Source organism: Dreissena polymorpha, chromosome 15, assembly GCF_020536995.1.
Source record: "Dreissena polymorpha isolate Duluth1 chromosome 15, UMN_Dpol_1.0, whole genome shotgun sequence".
Lineage (NCBI taxonomy): Eukaryota > Metazoa > Mollusca > Bivalvia > Myida > Dreissenidae > Dreissena > Dreissena polymorpha.
Genome location: NC_068369.1, coordinates 1,455,681 through 1,478,361, shown reverse-complemented (window position 1 = coordinate 1,478,361; position 22,681 = coordinate 1,455,681). Strand labels below are relative to the sequence as shown.

The 22,681-nt window shown below is 36.8% G+C and overlaps 1 protein-coding gene across 1 annotated transcript in view; it reads left to right on the top strand.

The window, feature by feature from the left end:
• The window catches only part of LOC127860768 (microtubule-actin cross-linking factor 1, isoforms 1/2/3/4/5-like), a 258,995-nt gene extending 242,181 nt beyond the window's left edge, over positions 1–16,814 (top strand). Inside the window, 9 exon segments of the mRNA XM_052399044.1 lie at positions 1,194–1,306; positions 2,443–2,469; positions 4,644–4,757; positions 5,308–5,425; positions 8,403–8,435; positions 10,128–10,184; positions 13,159–13,352; positions 14,536–14,683; positions 15,060–16,814. Of these exon segments, the coding sequence (XP_052255004.1) occupies positions 1,194–1,306; positions 2,443–2,469; positions 4,644–4,757; positions 5,308–5,425; positions 8,403–8,435; positions 10,128–10,184; positions 13,159–13,352; positions 14,536–14,683; positions 15,060–15,328 (1,073 nt within the window). The 3' untranslated portion in view covers positions 15,329–16,814.
• The last annotated feature ends 5,867 nt before the right edge of the window (positions 16,815–22,681 follow it).

Here is a 22,681-nt window from a genome sequence, read left to right as displayed (position 1 = left end):
AATGTTTTGTCCACTTATATACATGTCACTCTAATGTTAGTTTATCTCTCTTAAATAGTTTTGTTTATTTATTTTTTTTAATTTTAATTTTTCAATCTGACAAGATCGTTGTGAATATAAAACAAAAAACACAAGTCCAGTATGATTTCTTCAGACTTTATACAACTCATCATTTTTCATAACTATTCCTCCGTTGTGCTTTTCTTTTCTCTATAAAAAAATAAATATATATTAGCATATCTTGTAAAACATGTCTGAACTTTATTGCTTTGTAAATCACTATGTTGTATGATCATATACATGTTTACATTGTATGTATGATATTGAATAAAAAAAAAAAAAGTTGTCAATGTAAAACTGTCCACCAAATCACCAAGACCAAGTTGTCAATATAAAACTGTCCACCAAATCACCCAGACCAAGTGTCAATGTAAAACTGTCCACCAAATCACCCAGACCAAGTTCCACAGCTTGAGCTCAGCATCTAAAGTAAAATATTATTCTATTGTCAGTTGAAAACATGAGCTGCACTCTCAGAAAACCAGGCTTTATGAATGGCATAAAGTATTGTCCCAGATTGGACTTAACAATCAGTGAAGACACTTTCTGCCTAAAATGGATTTTCATTGAAAATAGACTTTGTTTTGACAAAAAATTCTATAACATTGGAAAGTATCATCCGTGATTAGCCTGTGCAGACTGGTATAGTTATGGAAGTTATTTCTCATAAAGTATTGATTTAACCCTTTGCATGCTGGGAAATTTGTCGTCTGCTAAAATGTTGTCTGCTAAATTTCTAAAATTAGCAATTTTCTTCGATTTTTTTTCAAAGAATACTTTCAGAATAGCAAACAGTTTGGATCCTGATGAGCCGCCACGTTCTGTGGCGTCTCATCTGGATCCAAACTGTTTGCAAAGGCCTTCAAAATCCGGTTCCAGCGCTCAAAGGGTTAATAAAGTTGGTAATACCCCTGATATTGTCTGCCATTGACTTAAGTAAAAATATTCACACTTACATACCACACATTATAAATTACTTATTCCTCACACACACATAGTCCTTATGTTCAAATTTTGAAACACATGGTACTCTTTAATTTTTGTAATGTTTTACATTTAAAGTTTATCCTCTGGAATAAATCTCTCAAGAAAACTTGATTGAGGTAATGTATTAATGGCTGTTCTTCCATCAGGTTTCCAGACTACACCGATGGAAATGGAGGCAGTTGCAAATATTTTTGACAAAGACGGAGATGGCTTTATTGACTACAAGGAATTTGTGTCAGCACTGCGACCCAATAGAGATGTAAGTATCTTCAAATGTTTCACTGAAACAATGATCTGGTTAAGTAAAGCATATCGGTCTATAAAATGAAATGTTGACATATTTTAGCTATACTTTGATCTAAATATGAAAACATATTTCTTTGTTACTGTCTTAAGTAAAGTATAAACAAATAGCCAAAAAACTTCTATTGTAACAATATCTTTTTTTTTAATAAAGTAAATTTTTATAATAAGTTTTTTGCTTTATGGCCACTCTTGGGCCACAATTTAACACAAATATGTGGTATGCAAGTGTTGTTTTAGCTTCAATAACATGGTCAAGCATATACATATAAGAACATATAATAATATGGTGATTGTATTAAATGAAGAATTTTTAACATAATGATTTTTTTTTTAAAGCTAAGATCGTGTTCGTGCTTGCATTGTTATTGGTGCTAAACATCATTTTCATCCTTGGACTACTTTTTAAACAGATAATATTGTCCAACAGATTACTAACTTTTGCTAAAGAAGCATTTTAGCTCAACTGAGCGCAAAAAACACTTGAATCCATGTACTTGCGACATTGCATGACCCAAATTGTTACACAGTGCAGCATGTTATGTCCGTTACTCAGTGTATTTTGTTTGCTGACTTTGCCAGTAAATGACCAAGCACTGTGAATGGCTGTTTATTGTCCTGTTTGTTTATGGCTTATCATGTCGTCGTACCATGTTTGCCCATTGATTCAACAATCGCTTGGCTGGAAGTCATCTTTCATAAAATTTCTTTACTTGACTTATTTGTTCTGTTAAATAATAAAATAACATCTCTTCACAGATTTGACAATTTTCTGAATGTTACTTGCTGATGCAAACTGAACTTTTTAATTTATGTACTAAAAATGACAACCGTTGCTCCTGAAAAAATTATGTTAAAATAATGACAAGATTTACTGTTGTCATGGATGTTTTTATTACAATACTGTGTGAACATGCCATTAAGTATGTTGTAATGTATTATTGACATTTAACAATCTTTACATTCATAACCTTTCTTTGAGAACCTCGACCAAACACATAACTGTAACACTTAGTATAAAAGTGTGCGACCAATATAACACTAAGTATAAAAGTGTGCGACCAATATAAGAAATGCCATCTTTTTCCACAGACGACTAAAGGCGCTTCTAGTAAAAAGGTAACAATTTCATGATTGCACAACAAAAAAGAAAAACAAATCTTTTAAAAGTGTGTCACAAAACCCTTTGCTTCTTCCCAATCTCCGACAGAGTCTTGCATGTACTGGCCAGCCATCCTGCTGTCCCCATGTTGCATGTTTGAACTTGATTTTTCTTGTGTTGCACACCTCCAGTTTATCTCATCTACAATATAAACTTCAGTATTTCTCACTAAGTATGATGCACAAGCCGACTTTGAATTTTATACGATGATCAATAAATATCAGGTTTTACTATTTGTAATGAGTCTATTGTATTTTGGGAGAAAAATATTTTTTTTATAAAGAATTTCAAAGTCATTACAGTCTAGGATTTTCTCTCAAAAATGTTGCATTACTCAAGTCAAGTATGTTGTTTTTGTAGTGATCCGAGTGTGTTCTTAATTTTGTGTTAATTAATCATCAATTAATTGCATGATAGCTATGGATTGTTGTCTTAAAAAATTACTGTTAACAATAAATTTATTGAATTGATAGGGTCAGTCAATTACATGGTAGATAGTTAGCTTTAGCATTGACTTTTAACACATGTTTGTTGAATTAGCAATTTGCATTTTTACAGCGCTGCATGTTATGGGCCGTAGGGTTAGAAAAGATCTTACTTTATATCCAACAATTGTTACTGTTACAAAATACAAAAGGTTCATGTAATTTGTATTCTCAAATTAACTTATATGAATTAAGTATAGTGTACATGTGAGATACACATACTTGATCCCTGCTTTTTCTCCTGTTCTTGTCCCACCTTGCCTTGTTTGATTCTGCTTGTGTTATTTTTATGCCCCCTTTCCAAGAAAAGGGGGCATATAGTGATCGGACTGTCCGTCTGTCTGTCCGTCTGTATGTCTGTTTGTCCGTCTTTCCGTCACACTTTGTGTTTAGGTTTCGAAAAATGCTCATTACTTCTATGTCCCTTGAGATATAACCTTCATACTTGGTATGCATGTGTATATGGACAAGGCCTTTCCAAACGCACAAAACTTTTACCCCTGTGACCTTGAACTTAGGGTCTGCGTTTAGGTTTCGAAATCTGCGTTTAGGTTTCGAAAAATGCTCATAACTTCTATGCCCCTTGAGATATAACCTTCATATTTGGTAAGCATGTGTATATGGACAAGGCCTTTCCATATGCACAAAATTTTGTACCCCTGTGACCTTGACCTTGAACTTAAGGTCCGCGTTTAGGTTTCAAAATCTGCGTATAGGTTTTGAAAAATGCTCATAACTTCTATGTCCCTTGAGATATAACCTTCATATTTGGTATGCATGTGTATTTGGACAAGGCCTTTTCATATGCCCACAAATTTTGACCCCTGTAACCTTGACCTTGAACTGAGGTTTAGGTTTCGGAATCTGCGTTTAGGTTTCGAAAAAAGCTCAAAACTTCTATCAAGCGTTTATAGGGGGCATAAGTCATCCTATGGTGACAGCTCTTGTTTATTTATTTTATTTGCTTCCAAAATATAATGAGTTTTATTTGCCAAACAAAAATTATGTTAAACAAAATATTGCTTGTTAAACTTGTAGTCAGATTTGTATCATACCGATTATGTTCACTGTAAACAGCTGCTGCAGGAAAGGTTTATTCTTGAGATATTATACTTTTCTGGCCCTGCTTATCCCATTATAATACAATTTATATGTAATTGCACAGTGAATGTTCATAGAATGATTTATAGATGTAGAGTTAGATACCTAAATATGTTGTAATGTTAATTTGTGCACCTAACTGAATAGTGTGAATGCACCTAAAATGCACTTTAACCTTCAGATATTGTGTTTATTTTGCATTTTTTGAAATTAGATAACATGAATACACCAATCATGAGTGATCAAAAGTGTATCAAATTTAATGTTTTACTTATTTTCAATTATGGTTAATATTTCTGCATTGTTTATGTTGTAAAGTGGTCACTTTAAACATCAAAGTTTACATTGGTAATGGTTCAATCATTTTGTGTCATGCTTGTCTATTTATTGTGTGGTCATTGTTTATGTATGTGAAGTATTTTTCTATTTCTGATAAATTAAATAGTTATTGTGTGCATAACTTTATTTTGGTGATCAAAGTTCTTTTCTATTGTTCCCTGGCCGATGTGAGTGTTTGAGTGTTGTGTAACCTTGATGCATTGCAGCCTGAGCCAGTTAACGACTCTGAGATGATTAATGATGAAGTGAAGCGCCAGGTCCACAAGTGCACGTGTGTCAAGCAGTACCGCATCCATAAGATTGGGGAAGGAAAATATAGGGTAAGTTCTTGCATCCTAAGAGAGAAACTTTTTTTGTGTTGTTCACATTTTAGATAAAATATTTATTAAAACAAAACTTGTGTTCAGCTCTCATCGTTAAAAGTAAAATGTCATTTTATATTATAAATTTGATTTAACCCTTTCCTACTCAGAAGCAAAGTGAAAATGGGTATGTGCAAACAGCATAAAAGCAGAACAGCCTGTGAGTATCTCACAGTCTGTTCAGGTTTTATGCTGTTTGCTGCTCATCAGTAACTAAGGGTTGGAAATGAAGCCTTTAAAACTTGAATATAGTAAGAAAGGTCTTTAATAACATTAAGCTTTCTTAGGGACTACAAATGCGTTAAAATATTTATCTAAGTGGTAAAGGGTTATACATATGAATGTAAAAAGACCTAAACACGAAATAGTCGGAGTGGTGACAAATTATATAAATATAAAGAATTTTGTTAAGTTTGTACGGATCTTTTTGAATGTGGGCAAAGACTATAATTGGCCAGTCTTATGTATCTTCAAGATGATTCATAGGCCAATCTGTGTCTGTTTCCAGTTTGGTGACTCCCAGAAGCTGCGTCTTGTGCGAATCCTTCGCAGCACTGTCATGGTGCGTGTGGGCGGCGGATGGATGGCTTTGGATGAGTTTCTAGTCAAGAACGACCCATGCAGAGGTAAGCTATAGCAGATCATTAGTTGGATGCCGTCTTTGTCCTGCTGCACTGATGTTTTATAGGGTGAAGGTTTTCATAGTGACGAATCTTGCTGCAGTGGCATCCAAGATGCAGACGTCATCTAGATATCTATTCACATCACTTGGATTCTAATTCAGAATTCCTATGACTTGTGATTGACATGTGTTTTGTTAAACAGGTAGAGATGCTAAGATGATGATGATTATCTGAGTTAAAATGTACTATACGTGTACTAGGGCAGATACTTTGATAGGAATACAATCATATTTTGTTATCTTAGGACTGCCCTTTTGTCTTAGTTGAGGGGTTTGTTAAACGTCTATTTTTCAATTTCAATTATGCTTATCAAATATTATTATAAAGATAATTGATTTGGTAACAAAAAGATGTTTTGTGTATTAAACATAAAAATATTAAAGTAATGTATGCAATTCCCATTGGATACAACAATTTGGTAGTGTTGTATATATATATATATATATATATATATATATATATAATGAAAAGAGTTAAGGATTATTTTGGGACCTATCCAGTCTTCAAACTAGACACAAATTCCATTCATATCCAAACCACCATCAGTTGATCTACCTGTTGTGAAAATCACCGAGTCACAACCCAATTTGCTTATGTTGTTCACTTACTGAGTTAACTCTCTTTTGGTCACTTACTGACTTGGCACCCGTCACTTCAAAGAAGAGAAACAATTTATTGATAGATTGGTTATTTATGTTTTTGTTAAATTGAAGTACTAAAAATATGCTTATGATAATTAACAACTAGTTAATGTATTGGTAGAAGTGAATCATTATGATGTATTACACTTGAAACCCACCTAAAGTTAACTACTGTTTATTGTTTCCCATAAAATTGAGATTGCAATGTGTTTTATAGCTAAAGACCTTGGTATGAGTTGCCTTTTCTCTCTCACTGATTGCCTGTGTCTCTGTGCTAAATAAGCTAATGAAGTTTTATATATTATTTTAGCTATTTATATAATGAGTGTAACAAGTTAATAGTTCTTACCATATTTACCTTACATGTATCTTTAGTGTAACAGACTAATGTAATCTCTAATTATACTTGTATAAACAATGTGTGTATAATTATTTACTGAATAAAACTTAATTAGTAATATCTTTGTTATTAATAACTTTTGATCTATTTATTCCTGTACAGTATATGCATATTTGTTATATTAAAATATAAATAACTTGATAAAAACAAAAATTACAAAATATTTACTATATTTGTGAAACACTTCTTCATCCTCGTGTTGTTGAGATCATATAGCCATTTCTATGAACTATTGGTCAGAAAATCACAGTAATCAATATTATAGCATTCTTATTTTAATGAATATGATGCTTTCATTTAATGAACTTATCTTTGCTGTGTTTGGTAAGCTCATAATTATCTCTCACCAAAGGCGGAGGGATATAGTATTGCCAGCATCTGTTCATCTGACAGTCATCTGTCAGTCCGTCTGTCACAAAATTTGCAGGGCTATATCTCAGAAACTATAAAGGATATCAACTTGAAACTTCATGGGTATATAGATATCAATGAGCAGACGTGCCATCCCTATGAGCTATAACCCTACACTTTCTTAAATAAAAGTTATTGCCCTTTGTTGTTTTTGTGTGATGTATTTTTTCAGGGCTATATATCAGTGACAATAAAAAAAAAAAACAAGAAACTTTCATGGGTGTGTAGAGATCAATGAGAAGAAGAGCCAGGCACAAGAGCTATAAACTTATACTTTCTTAAATAGGAGTTATTGCCCTTTGTTGTTTTTGTATGATGTAACTTTTCAGGGCTATATCTCAGATACAATACAATATTTCAACATGAAACTAAATGGTTGTTTAGATATCAATAAGGAGATTTGCCTTGCATAAGAACCTTAAACCTACACTTTGTTAATTAATAGTTATTGCGCTTTGTTATCTTTGTGTGATGTAACTATTCAGGGCTATTTCTCTGATAAGCTACACAATTTCAACATGAAACTTCATGGGTGTATAGATATCAATGAGGAGGATTGCAATGCATGAAAACAATTACCATACTCTTAATTATTTTTAGGCATTTACTGTTTACAGAGATTGGCACCCATCTATAAACAAAATATGTTTAACAGGGGATATCATTTCAACACATTTGCTTGTTTCAGATAAAAATCACCTTCATTCTTCATTTATTGGTGTGACATCTATTTAACAGTCATGAATAATGTTTCCAATGCTATTGCAGACTGGCCAATTTTAGAAATACTGATTGAAGAAGGTTTGAGTATTTTCATCCCTCCTGGACTCCTTGGGTTTAGAATGTTTTGTTTCTGAAAAGCCACAAGGTGCATCAGCATTTCTGCAAACAAGGCTGATAAGCCCTCTGGCTTTTGATACATGATGATATGTTTCTGTTGGGGTAAAGGCCAATTACAGCTGCTAACCTTTGTGAAAGATGTGAACAACTACATGTGTATAGTAACATAATGAACAAATCTCATTGTAATAAAACTGTATTTCAACTATACTTTTGTTTTAAGAAATTTGTGGATACAGCTGTTGATTGGGAAACTGACTTAAAAAGAACCGGAATATATTTTGTTTTGTTTTTTCCCAAAGATAATATTGTTTGCTTTGTAAAACACGCAATTTTGTTGTCAAGTTTTGACTTATTGGTTTATGCTTAGTGGCTTTTTCGTGGAAGATTATGCTGGTTAAATGTGCCAGATATGTTGTTCAAAAAAAGAAGTGATAAACATTGAATATTTATATATAATCATATCAATTTGTTTTGTTTGTGCACCTTTATTTTGTGTATGTCCTGTCTTGTGTCTCTCATTGTATTTCCTCTCATTTATCATGTATTCATGTATTTGTACAGCCCTATCGCTCGATTTGTGTCTAGTTTCAATTCATCATGTTATGTCCATCCTTGCATTCTTTAGATTACGGATTGTTGCTCAAGATATTTTATAACAGTAAGTATATTATCATCAATTTATACAGACATGACGTTGTTGTTCTTTGGTATGCGCTTTCACAGATGCAAACCTGTTGTGGGTTACACATCAGTTATCATTCTACAAACTTAGCTCATTTTCTTTTTGGGTATTAAAGCATAGATCAAACTTTCATATATTGTTGTTAATGTGCAGTGCATGTAAAAGATTCTTAATTTCTAATTCATTTGTTAGATAAAAATCCAAGTGAAATATTTATTTAAAGGGGCCTTTTCACAGGTTTTGGCATATTTTGAAGTTTGTCATTAAATGCTTTATATTGATAAATGTAAACATTGGATCTTAAAAGCTCCAGTAAGAAATCAAGAAAAAAAATTAAAAAAGGGGAAAAAAGTAGCCGGTACCAGGGCTCGAACCAGTGACCCCCGGAGTCCTGGAATTAGTCTGAAGCAAAAACGTTTCAGCCCTCTCAGCTATTCCGCCGGGTATACACAGTTTAAGTATTTTATACCTTATATAAGCAATCTTCGTAGATTCGTAAATTTAAACGAAAACAACAGAACTCTCCAAATAATTCAATCGTTTCGCGTTGCAACGCTTTATAATTTTTAGGTTTTCAAATCGTCAAAAGATACATATAATGGCTATATTGGACTATGGTAAATGTTCAGTAATACTGTTTCCTCACAAATATCATAACTAAAACGAAAATTTGCGAATCTGAAACAACTGTTTTCAATTTTGTCAATTTACCAAACTGTGAAAAGATCCCTTTAAAATAGATAATGATAGATAACTCACAATGTTCTGTGTACAAGGTCATTCTTCTGTGTCACAAACCAACATTTAAATTAATTAATTAATGCACTTTCCCCTGACATTTGCTTAAAATTTATTGTGCACACATAATTTCTGAAAGGTTGATGAAAAAAAAATCTACAGCAATTCATTATTCTGTTCTTTACATGATTTCAGTTGTTGGTTTGTGAAATATCCAGATATTTCCATATTACATGTTGTCTTCATATCATTTTAATGTGTCGTTTTGTTCATTGTCAGCAGTGTTTTCAATTCACAGTCCATACAGATACAGGAAGTTCCTTATTATATCACAACAAATTTGTAAAGGGGGTATACAGTTGACAGTTCTAGCTAAGAAGTTGTTTTCCTCCATGTTTTACAATCTTTAGCAACACATATTATGTAATGATCTAGGTAATGAATTTAAAGTTCTATTTAGTATTGTCTTTGTCTTGTTTCAGAGATAACTGGTAATGTTCAGATGCCATTTCTATTCTCTTGTCCAACACAGGCAAGATGTAAACATTACCATGTATCAAAAGAAACATTAACTCTTTCAGTGCTGGATTCGAATTTTTAAGGCCTTAGCAAACAGTTTGGATCCAGATGAGACGCCACAGAACATGGAGTCTCATCAGGATCCAAACTGTTTACTGTTCTGATAGTATTCTTTGAAAAAAATCGCAGTAAATGCTAATTTTAGAAATTCAGCACACAACATTTTAGCAGACGACAAATTTTCCAGCATGCAAAGGGTTAAAGTGTTGAGCCATGCAAAGGAATATTTGTATCTGTTATGACATCATCTTTGTTAGTGATCCGTCCATGCATTTTCACGAAAGCTTTATCTTTAGTTTCCGACTTTACTTGAAAAACGAGACACAATCTATTGTATTTTCTCCTCAACAGTTGGTGTATGGCGCAAGAACAGATTTCGGTTCAAATATCGCGCAGCTTTGGCCCAGGGTCGGTTGATGCTTGATCCCATAGAAATTGTGTTGTTCTTGTTGTTGTGAATGTTGTTCTTGTGATTGATGTTGTTTCAGTTACAGTTTGAAGCATTTTTCAGTTCTGTGAATTGTGTTTGCCTGTATTGTTACAAAATTTAAGTGCATATTGAATGGCTTAAGGTAGCACACCCCTAATGGGCACATATCCAAATATAATTCAATTAATTAATTTCCTAATTTGCATCATTTCACTGAACTACTTGCAAATTTGTAGGTAGGCTTTCCATGCTTTAAAAAAAAATATACCGATTTTTTCAAAACCACCCTCACGCTCGGCTTTTGTCCAGTTTATTTTCACCCCTAGGATATATAAAAGTTCCATAATTCATTCAAATTTCCAAATATGGACATGCAGTTGGTGTGTACAAATGCAGTAAAGGTTTTAAATTTAAACAAGATGAAATAAGTATTCTTTAGAAATCATTAGAGGTGCGCTACCTTAAGTGCTCATTTTTGTTGTTCTGAATTTCGTATCCAGGAATTTTGTCATTTTTGTTTTGATTGTAAGCATGTAGAAATTTAGTTGCTTCTGTATTATACACAATTTTCTGGAGGTCAATCCAGTTTGTTTATATTTTAATAATTGTGTTAATTGTAATATTGTTGATGGTTGTGTTGCCTGGAGACTGAAGACTGTTGACTCTTCAAAGCAGAAAATCATCCTACTTGCGAATGGTAGCATTTTAGTATTTCCGTTGGAGTGATGGCCTTATTCCCTTTTTTATTGCCCCATCCAATTGGAGTGATGGCCTTATTCCCTTTTTTATTGCCCCATCCAAGCATGGAGTTTAGTCCTCAACTCATTATACAGAGTTTTGCAATTCAATAAACATCTACTTGATGTGGTGCTTGTGTGTGGAGATTTTATTATGCCCCCCTTTGAAGAAGAGGGGGTATATTGTTTTGCTCATGTCCGTCCGTCCGTCCACCAGATGGTTTCAAGAACGCTTAGGCCTAGGATCATGAAACTTCATAGGTACATTGATCATGACTGGCAGATGACCTCTATTGATTTGAGGTCACTAGGTCAAAGGTCAAGGTCACGGTGACCCGAAATAGTAAAATGGTTTCCAGATGATAACTCAAGAACGCTTATGCCTTGGATCATGAAACTTCATAGGTACATTTATCAAGACTCGCAGATGACCCCTATTGATTTTCAGGTCACTAGGTCAAAGGTCAAGGTCATGGTGACCCGAAATAGTAAAATGGTTTACGGATAACTCAAGAACGCTTATGCCTAGGATCATGAAACTTTATAGATACATTGATCATGACTTGCAGATGACCCCTATCGATTTTCAGGTCACTAGGTCAAAGGTTAAGGTCACGGTGACCCAAGATAGTAAAATGGTTTCCGGATGATAACTCAAGAATGCTTAGGCCTAGGATCATGAAACTACATAGGTACATTGATCATGACTTGCAGATGACCCCTATTGATTTTGAGGTCACTAGGTCAAAGGTCAAGGTGACCCGAAATAGTTAAATGGTTTCTGGATGATAACTAAAGAACGCTTATGCCTAGGATCATGAAACTTCATAGGTACATTGATCATGACTAGCAGATGACCCCTATTGACTTTCAGGTCACTAGGTCAAAGGTCAAGGTCACGGTGACTTGACACAGTAAAATGGTTTCCGGATGATAACTCAAGAAAGCTTATGCCCAGGATCATGAAACTTCATAGGTAAATTGATCATGACTCACAGATGACCCCTATTGACTTTCAGGTCACTAGGTCAAAGGTCAAGGTCATGGTGACTTGACACAGTAAAATGGTTTCCGAATGATAAGTCAAGAAAGCTTACGCCTAGGATCATGAAAATTCATAGGTACATTGATCATGACTCGCAGATGACCCCTATTGATTTTCAGGTCACTAGGTTAAAGGTCAAGGTCACAGTGCCAAAAAACGTATTCACACAATGGCTGCCACTACAATTTACAGCCCATATGGGGGGCATTCATGTTTAACAAACAGCCCTTGTTATTTTTTAAATTCTTGCTTACATTTACTGAAGGTTTAAAGTTTGTTTTACCCTCCAGGCGTATGTATTTTGATAAAATTTTAGCCTTTTGACAGATATGTGTTAACAATAGATGATATGATTCAATGTATGCCCCAAAGTAAAAATAAAACGTATATGAAATTCATCATAAATAAATGAAAGGAGGAAGAATCCTACACATAATTTTCATAGCATTTACATATGATTGACACTCTTGTAAAACAGGACTTAATGCATGGGGTTCAAGTGTTGTCCCAGATTGGCCTGTGCAGTCATGTACTACTCTTATACAAAAATGTATTGTAATTGTGTGTAAGTGCAAAATAAGCTTCATGCTATACCCAGTTGGAACAGTTGCTAATGTTTAATTTCACAGTATTTATATTTTTTTTGCTGTATATTTTTAAATTATTTGCAGAAATATTTGCTTATTTGACTTCTGTAAATAATTCTATTTGTTTTATAGAATGAGTGTGCTGTGTTAATATTCATGCATTTCAGCAGTCAGCTATTCTGTATTGCATTTTAAATTTAAATCAACAGCTAGTCTAAATTATTTTCTTTAACTACATTGCTGCACAGTGGATGTTGAAAAAAATATTTGTTTTCAGCAATTTGGTTGTTTTTTTTATTTATGCATATTGATTGCTCATGGACTTTAATCTTTATGAAATTGAGACTTGTTAAAAAAAAAAATCCAAATGTATCTGTATGCCTCAGATACATTTTGCTTAAATTGGGCCTTATTACATTGACATAAACTTCTCTTATGCAGTTAAAAGACCATGAATAATTATAAATATCACAATTATTATTTATTAAAGTCCCAAACAAATTAAATAACTAAATCATAAACCCAATGTAAAGCATGAACAACTGTGCATTGTATCATGTTCACAACTTTTCTTCAATTACAGCAAAAGGTCGGACAAACACAGAGTTGCGCGAACAGTTCACTCTGGCAACTGGCGTGAGTCAGTCAATGGGTGTGTTTACATCAAAGAGTCCCGGAGGAAGCTCATACTCTGGCAGTTCTACGTACTCTGGGGCCACGTCACCGTACGGGAGTGCCCGGTCACCTAGCAACGCCAGTCAAGGACCAATCATGAAGGTCGGGTGACATTTAATTTTTGTAAGGAGTAATAAATATGTGTGTGGTACCGAAAGCTTGATTGTGGATGCCTTCAATAAATAGTGCTGTGTTGTGAAAAATCTTGTAATGTTGGTCAAAAAAGCTTTCATTTGGGTTTCATTTCAGATTATAACTTCATTTTTAGTTTTCATAACATAACATAATAAAAGAACCAAAATCAACTTAAAATATATTAATCTAAGCACACAGCTATGAGTAAGCAATTTAGAGCAAACATGTGTCCACATGCTTAGTGATCAATATTTTTCATGTTGTGCATGTCTTGTACATTATTGCCCTCAATCAGAGGAGGAAATCACAGCCGGTGTGTCTAGCACCACATCCGAGAACATACTGGGTAAGTATGAGCCTTTGTGGCTGGGATGTAACCCTTCCCCCACTTGTCACCTTAAGATTGTGTTTTCAACTTCTCTTTCATTGTTTTATTGGTATGATAAGGACAATTGTCTAAGGGAGGTTACTTGCAATGTCTCCGTGAACACGTTTGTTTTTCAACTTTGGTGGTGGTCTTAAGAGCTATATTCTTGTGGTCTTTTACAATGTTGATTTAAATTGTTCAAGTCCATTTAATTTTTTCTGCTTGACTTTGATGGCATTATTTATTTGCACATCTTATAATTATTTGCCAACAAAATGTTTTGGAAAATTTAATGTTTTAACAGTATTGTTTAAGGTAACTTATGCAAACAATGGTGTGCTTGATATGATGGCCATATTGTGTATTATGCTCTTTTATCATACCGAAATTGCGGTTACTATTGTTACATAAACAAAAGACAACTAAGATCTACAGTCTGCCTTATAGAAAGACATAAGTATTTAATCTAGGTTAATCAGACTGAAGTGGTTTGTGTTCTTACTCCGAACATGTTAACCAGGAAAGGGACTGTTGATTTTTCTGTGACAGAGCTATTGTTTATTTTTCACTTGATACTTAAATATGAGCATATAAAAACATTGATGTGAAGCCTATTATCACACGCTGGGACTGCACATTTATTTTGTAAACTGTAATATGAATCAGCAGCATAAAATAATATACGAAGTTTCATTTTTATTAGGTGTAACATCCTTAATATCATCAAGCCCCCCCCCCCCCTCCCTTTATTTTGTCTTAAATTACATTGTCTTCCATTTTCAGGTGCGTGAAAAGACAGTATACAGCGCCCCTTGGCGGACCAACATGGCGCGGCCGGGTCCAGACGGGGAGGTCCAGAACATCCTGTCCACGCCCAAGTCACGTCTTCACCGCCCAGACCTCTTCAGTCCGCGCACCCTGTACAGCCCAGGTGAGAAATGCATACAATTTGTTTACAGTTCTCATGAAAACCCTCAATTTTGTTGGGATTTTGAATCTCCTTTTTTGCAAATAAATTGAATTTTATGAAATTAAAAATTATTAATATACCTATTATTAATGCAGAAAGTGTGTAACCCTAATTTATGAAGTGTGAATATTGCAGACTATATAAAACCACTTTGTTTTAATTCCTTTAGGCTAATGAGGGACAACACTGTCCGCCTTAAATGAATTTTTGTTATGCAGAGACTTCCTTGAAACGAGTTATACCATCAAACCAGAAGGTGCCCTCCCTGATTAGCTTGTGTGGACTGACATGCATTTAACCCTCCTTTTCTCAGACCAGATCTCAAATTTATTTCTAGGAACACCAGCCAGTCGCAGTTCGAGCCGGGCAAGCACAGGAAGTCGACCCTTTAGCCCAACAGGAAGTGAAACATCAGAGATTAGTGAGCCTGAAGTGTTTACCACTGTTCAAAGCGAGACTCGGACCGTTGGTGGGCGTAACGAGACAACACGCACATACCAGACACATGTCATGCAGACAAGAACCGTTCCGGGGCCCAGTCGATCAAACACCAGCACACCAACTAAAATGTCAAAAATACCAAAAATGACTCCTAAGAAGCGATGATAACGAACAAGAGACTTGAAATTCAAAAGGATCTGCAGTCTTTCACTTTGACTTCTCACATTTAAAAACTGATGGACAGTGTTGTAATTCAGTGATTTGGGAATTTACGCTGTGACTTATAATAAACGGAAGTCTTAATTTTTTTCTTTTATTATGTTTATTAATATACCCGTCATTTTTTATATAGATTATATGATTTCATGAAAAGTGGATGAACATTGCACAGACTGAATAAGTTGTATCGTCTACAGAGAAGTACACATGACATCGTCTTGACATTAAGGCATTTATGCATTCCAGTAATATGTGACTTTTGTTGTATGTTCATTTGTTTTCCTTATATTTGGCTGCAAATGTTGGAAGTTATTTCTGGGACCAAATATGATTATTGGTAACTTACTAACATTAAGGATAATGTTATATCATACTGACCCAGAAGTTGTTTTGCCGAATTGCTTTCTTTGTTATCATGTTGTGGCCAACTTATTGTACGGGGTTATATTATTTTGCATAAATTGTTGCATCAAACATGTTAAGTAGGAGCTTATATACATATTAATTGATGCTAACCTGCAAATACCTGCAACCCCAAGGCTAGTTGGTGTTACTGCACCAATATTGGTGCTGATACGTTAATAGCTATTTGTAGATTTATTACTGTACTATGCATTTTGCTCATTTTGTATAGCTTTTCACGCTTTATACTTACGGTTTTTCAATTATATTATGCCTTTTTTTGTTACAATGTTATGTTGTGTTTTATTCCATGTTTTGTTTTCTTTATATTGTGGCTTCACTTGAAATATTAATTTGGTTCTCTAATTAGGCATGTATTTATCGCAAACTTGAAAAAATTCTTCACTGAGGTTGACAACAAGCGGGGACACTTGTTATCTACCTGATGATTTTTAATACCGGTATTGACTCCTCTAAGGAAATGTTGATTGGCTGTCCTTAACAACTCCCATTGATTTACTTGGGGACTTTTGTAAGTCAGTGTGACTTGTTGGTATAGTTTGCTAAATTTTGACAATGAATTTCTTCTTTTCTCTCGATATGGTTTTGTGTTCTTATAGTCTGATGCCATGAATTAAGGTTGTGTGATTATCGTGATTTTGAATTTTGAAGAATTTGACTGTATATCTAATTTATTAAACGCATGCAATCATGTTGCATGAAATGTGTTGACATATTTTAGTAAATGTAAATGTAATACACATATAGGCTTGAATGGGTGATACTATAGATTTAACTGTACTGTTAGTATATCAACATATTGTACATCAGAGGTGTGGATATTATTGTGAAATATTTATAATGGAAAGTATTTATAAATACATTTCTACTTAAAAATTTGTAATTTAAAATATGCCACTGGTTGTATTGTTTGCAAATTGCTAAGCAGTGTATGATTTTATGATTATTATAATGGCGGAGTGATATATGCTTGACTCTACCGATCATAAGTAAAGAATCTCAAAAATTACACTGCGTTTGTCGTTCTTTTAAACATAATAATGAGCAAAAAACTGGACCTGTTTTATGAGCTCCCCTTAGCACAACATGCTCAATCATTGTGAGCTTTGGGGATTGCCTTGTGTCTGTTGTCAATATTTCCCTTGTTACAACTGTAGAGGCCACATTTATAGTACAATCTTCATGAAACGTGTTCAGATTTGTTCTAGGGATACCACAGCTGATTTGGTAAATGGTTTCAGTCCGTTGAAAAACATGGCCGCCAGGGGACGGGAAGTTTATTTAAAATGGTTTTAGTGAAACCTTGTAGTAAATCTAAAAGTAGAACTAGTCCATTCTGCATGATACTTGGTCACCATATTTGTTCTGATCTCGGCTGAGTTCAAAAATGGTTTTAATATCATAAATACGTTACCTGTTATCTCTAGCTTACCCCTTTCCAAGGGAGTTATTTCATCCGGAAAATATTCAAGCGCTGGGAATCGTCCACCTCTATAAGAATCCAAATCAGGTTAAACATAGTACAATGCAACCTAACAGGAAATCAAGAACCACAACTCATCTTTCCTTTCCGGATAAAACCATGTGCACGCCTATTTTAGGCTCAGGACTTATGTGTTCTTTTCACTGTGTTTTTGGCGGAGTTTAAAAGGATAAAGTTTATTTATCTTTTATTTGTATCATTCGGTTTATATTTCTATACTTTTTGTTGCAGTAATTGTCATATTTCTGCTTTTGCTGGGTTTCTTTGTTTGCATCGTCGCTCATGTACATGACGTCATGAGCACGTGAACCACGAGGAATTCGTGCCTATTCCCCAATAAGTAATTGAGGTCAATTGGACAGCGTTCTTTGTGTTTACATTTTGTGGTTTAACTTTTTATTTGAATTTATAATCATTAATTTGTCTTTTGTAGGTTCTTTCTGTTTCTTTTATTTCAGAATGAACTTACAGGATAGAGGTTCTTGTGGTCATATCAAAGCAAGGTGGGATTCCCACGATACTTGCTTGGCATGTACCGGTTGCACATTTAATAACAAATGTGCGGTTTGCGATTTGTGGGCTAACGACGTATGGACAAAAGCAGGTCGCCGGAGGACGTCGATCAGCCGCAAACGCAACGAACCTCCATCCGACGTTGATTACCCGGTGACTCCACTGGTCAAGGATGACCAGCGGTTTTGTCAGTCACTGGGTACCGGGCAAGATGGTGTTGTTGTCAGTCGATCGTCATCAGATCTTATGACTCACACCATGCATACCGGCGACATTGATCATGGAACGACTGGATCAATGTCAGTCCACATGGCAGCCGCCATTCTACGGTCTTTGTCCGGTGACGTAACCGGTCATAATATGACCGGCCGGTCACCGGTCCGGTCCGGTCCGGTCACCGGTCATGTCACCGGTCCGGTCCGGTCATGTCACCGGTCCGGTCCGGTCACCGGTCCGGTCCGGTCATTGATCACCGGTCCGGTCCGGTCCGGTCACCGGTCAACAGTCATCAGTTGGGCCTGCCACCGATAACACCAATCGCCGGTCAAGAAGAACTCGGTCTTCATCATCGGCGTATTCTTCTACATCCGATTCGTCGTCGAATACATCGTCTTCATCAAGGAGTGGACATCGGACACGCTCTTCTTCGTCGAGCAGTTATCATCGTCGCGGCGCTCATAAGCGATCACGTCGTCACTCACGGAGACGGTATTCCAAAAAATCTCGATCTCATCGCAGCCGATCCACATCTCGACAGCGCAGCCGATCCAGATCTCGACATTGCAGGAAACGAGGACGTCGGCAACGTTCACGTAGACAGCATCGGACTTACCATACGTATAGTCGTTCACCATCGTGTTCCGTTATGGAATCGCATGTTTCCATGCCAAATGTGTCGGTTCCAACGTTGACTGCCACACGTATTGCATCTTCAGGAGCTCATCTCACTACTACGGCGTCAGTGTCAACACCACGGGTATCATCTACAGTATCTAGTCGTGTACCCCCTACAGCTACCCTGTCGAATCCTGATACACTATGGATACAGAATTCGGCGGGACATTTTGTACCGGTCAATGCTGATAATTTACCTTCTTCCGGTTTACATTATCAGTTTACTGACGTCGGGGATGATCATTCGCTGTTACCAGACAATTACAATCCGGTACAAGATATTCTCACTTCTGTTCCTGCTGATTCTATACAAACCGCTGGTGTTGTAGAGAGTGAGGCTGATTCAGATGCAGAATCTAATGTTGAGACGGATCAATATTTAGCTCCGATTGGTCAGATCTATGAACTGATGTTTCGTACTCTTGGTGTAGATTACTGTCCAAGACCTGCTGAACTGTCTTCAAATGCGACGATTTCTGTGACAGAACAACTTTTTCGTACATTTGATCCCAACAGGGTTATTAAGTCGACGGCTCGTCCTGACCCACGACTTCCCATTGGTTCTACTGTTCTATCTGTTCTTCAATCATTGGAATCAGCTAATAAGACTATTCCAAACGAGGAGAAACATGGAAAATTCCTAAGGAACTAGCTGATCCAAAACACCAGGAAGGTAGTAAAAGTTACAAACCTCCTGTACCACATGCAACATCTGGGTTGGATTTTTCAAAACTTCCGGTTCCAGATCCGGACATAAGCAAGCTATCTCTTGTAATGCCAAGTGGTTCCAATTCAGTTTCTGTTCCGTTTTCAATGTTGGAAACTTGGGAAATGAGGGAACGTAGATCATTAGGTTTGACTAACCAAATTGACTTCATGCTAGCGACAATTTTACAAATGGTGTGTGATTGGTCGGAATCTGTTCCGGAGGAACTCCGTGATTTGTTAATTCATCTCTCACGGACCACACTGGCCTTATCTCACACTTCTGCTTCTTCAATGTCCGAGATGCTAAGGATTCGTAGGGATCTTATCCTTACTTCTTTACCTAAAGATTTTCTGTTGGAACCTGGTATGAACTCGCTCAGAACAGCTCCTCTCACATCAGGGTTTCTTTTTGGTGGAAGGATACAAGAAGCAATCACAGCTGACAAGGATGACCAACTTCATGCTTCTTTAGCTAGAAACAACTCTGGACAACGCCAAGGGGTCTTTAAGCATCCTGCTTCTAGGCCACCAGCAGTTCCAGCATTCAAGACGGCTAAGAGAAATAACCTTTTCTCTAAAAAGCCTTCTTTTAATCCACGGTCAGGTCCTAATAGGCAGTCTTTCTATAACAGACCTTCTTTGTCACACAAGTCTTCTAATAAAGATTCTTGGAAAAAGGGCAAACCCAAGCCGGGACAGAGGAATTTCAAACCTTCTACCGGCAGGGGCGCACCTCCTGCTTATCAGCCCTAGGTCCCTTCCCTATCTACCGCCACAACCTCCGATGCCGGAAATACCAGTCGGGGCCAGACTTTTCCACTTCTCAAATCGATGGCTTCAAATTACTTCAGACGCATGGGTTCATTCTCTTGTGACAAAAGGCCTGACTTTTCAATTCGAAAAAAGGCCTCCACTTTCTCGCGTCCCTATAGAGCTGGTATCTCGGCATCCACATATTCCAGAGTCCATTCTCGGGCTCTTGGAAAAACAGGCGGTAGAAAGGGTTCAAGATCCTTATTCTCCAGGATTTTACAGTCGTCTTTTTCTTGTTCAAAAGAAAAATGGTTCCTGGAGACCAGTAATAGATTTAAAAGTGTTCAACATGTATCTCCTCAAACCAACTTTCAAAATGGAGACTCCTTCTTTCATACGGGAATCCATCAAACCCCTGCACTGGGGGGTGTCTTTGGATCTGGAAGATGCTTACTTCCATGTTCCTATACATCCCAACTACCGAAAGTACTTGCGATTCGCCTTTCAAGGCCAAGTCTACCAGTTCCGGTCTATGCCTTTCGGGTTGGCGACAGCCCCACGAGTTTTTACCAAACTAATGTCGGCAGTCGGATCACACCTCAGAGTTCACGGGATTATTCTTCTTCAGTATTTCGACGACTGGCTCTTACACCAGCTCGATCGTCAATTGCTTCTGTACAACCTAGAATTCTCTTGGAAGGAGCTCCTCTCGTTAGGGCTCCTTCTCAATGCAGACAAATCAGACCTCATTCCTTCACAGGACTTTACGTTTGTGGGAATGAATTTCTTGACCCACATCAATCGGGTCAGAGTGTCTATTCAACGTATATCAGACCTTCTGATGAAGGTCAACTGGGTTTTGTCCCAATCTCATATAACAGCTCAAGAATTCCTCTCTCTCAACGGTATCCTGAGCTCAGTAGCAGACTTTGTGCAGTTGGGACGTCTCTTCCTACGTCCTCTTCAGCACTATCTCTCAGCTTGTTGGAAATGGTCTCCAGGCAATCTATTAACACAGATTCCAATCCTTCCCTCCTTAAGGTCTCATCTTCAGTGGTGGCTAGACGAGGAGACTCTGTTGGCAGGAGTACCCCTTCTTCCCCCGCAACCGTCATTATATCTAATAACGGATGCGAGCAAGGAAGGGTGGGGTGCTCACCTGGAACCTCTCAGTCTGATAATTTCAGGGTTGTTGTCTCATCAGGAATCTCACCTTCATATCAACAATCTAGAAATGCGAGCAGTATTTCTAGCTGTATCTCATTTCCAATCACATCTTCGAGACTCTTGTGTGATGGTGTCAACAGACAACACATCTGTGGTGGCTTACATCCAGGCACAGGGGGGAACACATTCTCAATCCATGTATCTGGAAACCAGAAAATTACTTGTTCTTTGCAAAACACTCAACATTCATCTGCTGGCAAAATATATACCAGGTCGCCTCAACGCCCTGGCGGATGGTTTGTCTCGCAAACACCAGTTACTTCCATCGGAGTGGACACTTCATCAAGAAGTGACCAACCAGATCTTTTTCAAGTTCGGTTATCCCCTGGTCGATCTATTTGCAACCAGACACAATCACAGACTTCCTCTGTATGTGAGTCCAGTTTACGATCCAGCAGCGTGGGCAATCGACGCGCTTTCGTTCGCATGGGACCAACTTGACGCTTACGCCTATCCCCCACCCATTCTAATTCCCCAAATATTGGGGAAAATCAGGGTGAGCTCTTGCAGGATACTCCTGATTGCCCCTTGGTGGCCCAGAAGATCTTGGTTCAACGATCTTCTCAGTCTCCTGTACGATTATCCCAGGAATCTTCCTCACAGGTCAGATCTTCTGTCTCAAAGCGGCAGACTACATGCGGACCCAAAAATGTTCCACTTACACGTCTGGCCGTTATCAGGCAATCTTTGCAGAAGAAATGTTTTTCTGTCAGGGCTTCAACCCTCGTTGCTTCGGCAAGGAGAAAATCCACCAGAGCAGTCTATGATGCTCGTTGGAAACTCTTCTCCAATTGGTGTTTTCGAGGGAAAATTAATCCCCTCAATCCCTCTGCTAGACGAATAGCGGATTTTCTCATTTATCTTTTTGATGATAAGAAACTTTCTCTTAGTTCCATCAAAGGATACAGATCTATGATTTCGCATACATTGGCTTTCACTAAGTCTTCACAAGTCTGTGCTGATCCAGCTATTTCAGAACTTGTTCGAGCTATGGAACTTAGTCGTCCTGTATCTCGTACACTTGCTCCTAAATGGGATTTAGCTTGTGTGCTTGGTTCCCTTATTAAGGCTCCCTATGAACCTCTTGATCAGGCTTCATTACAATTCCTAACATGGAAGACCGTTTTCCTTCTTACTATGGCTTCAGCCAAACGGAGAAGTGAAATTCATGCTCTTTCTATCGAGGATAGTCATCTTCGTTTTGACTCTTCTGATGGTTCTGTTACATTGTTGTGTCAGTCAGGATTCCTTGCTAAAAATCAACTCCCCTCTATGGCTTCCAAACCCTTCAAAGTTCC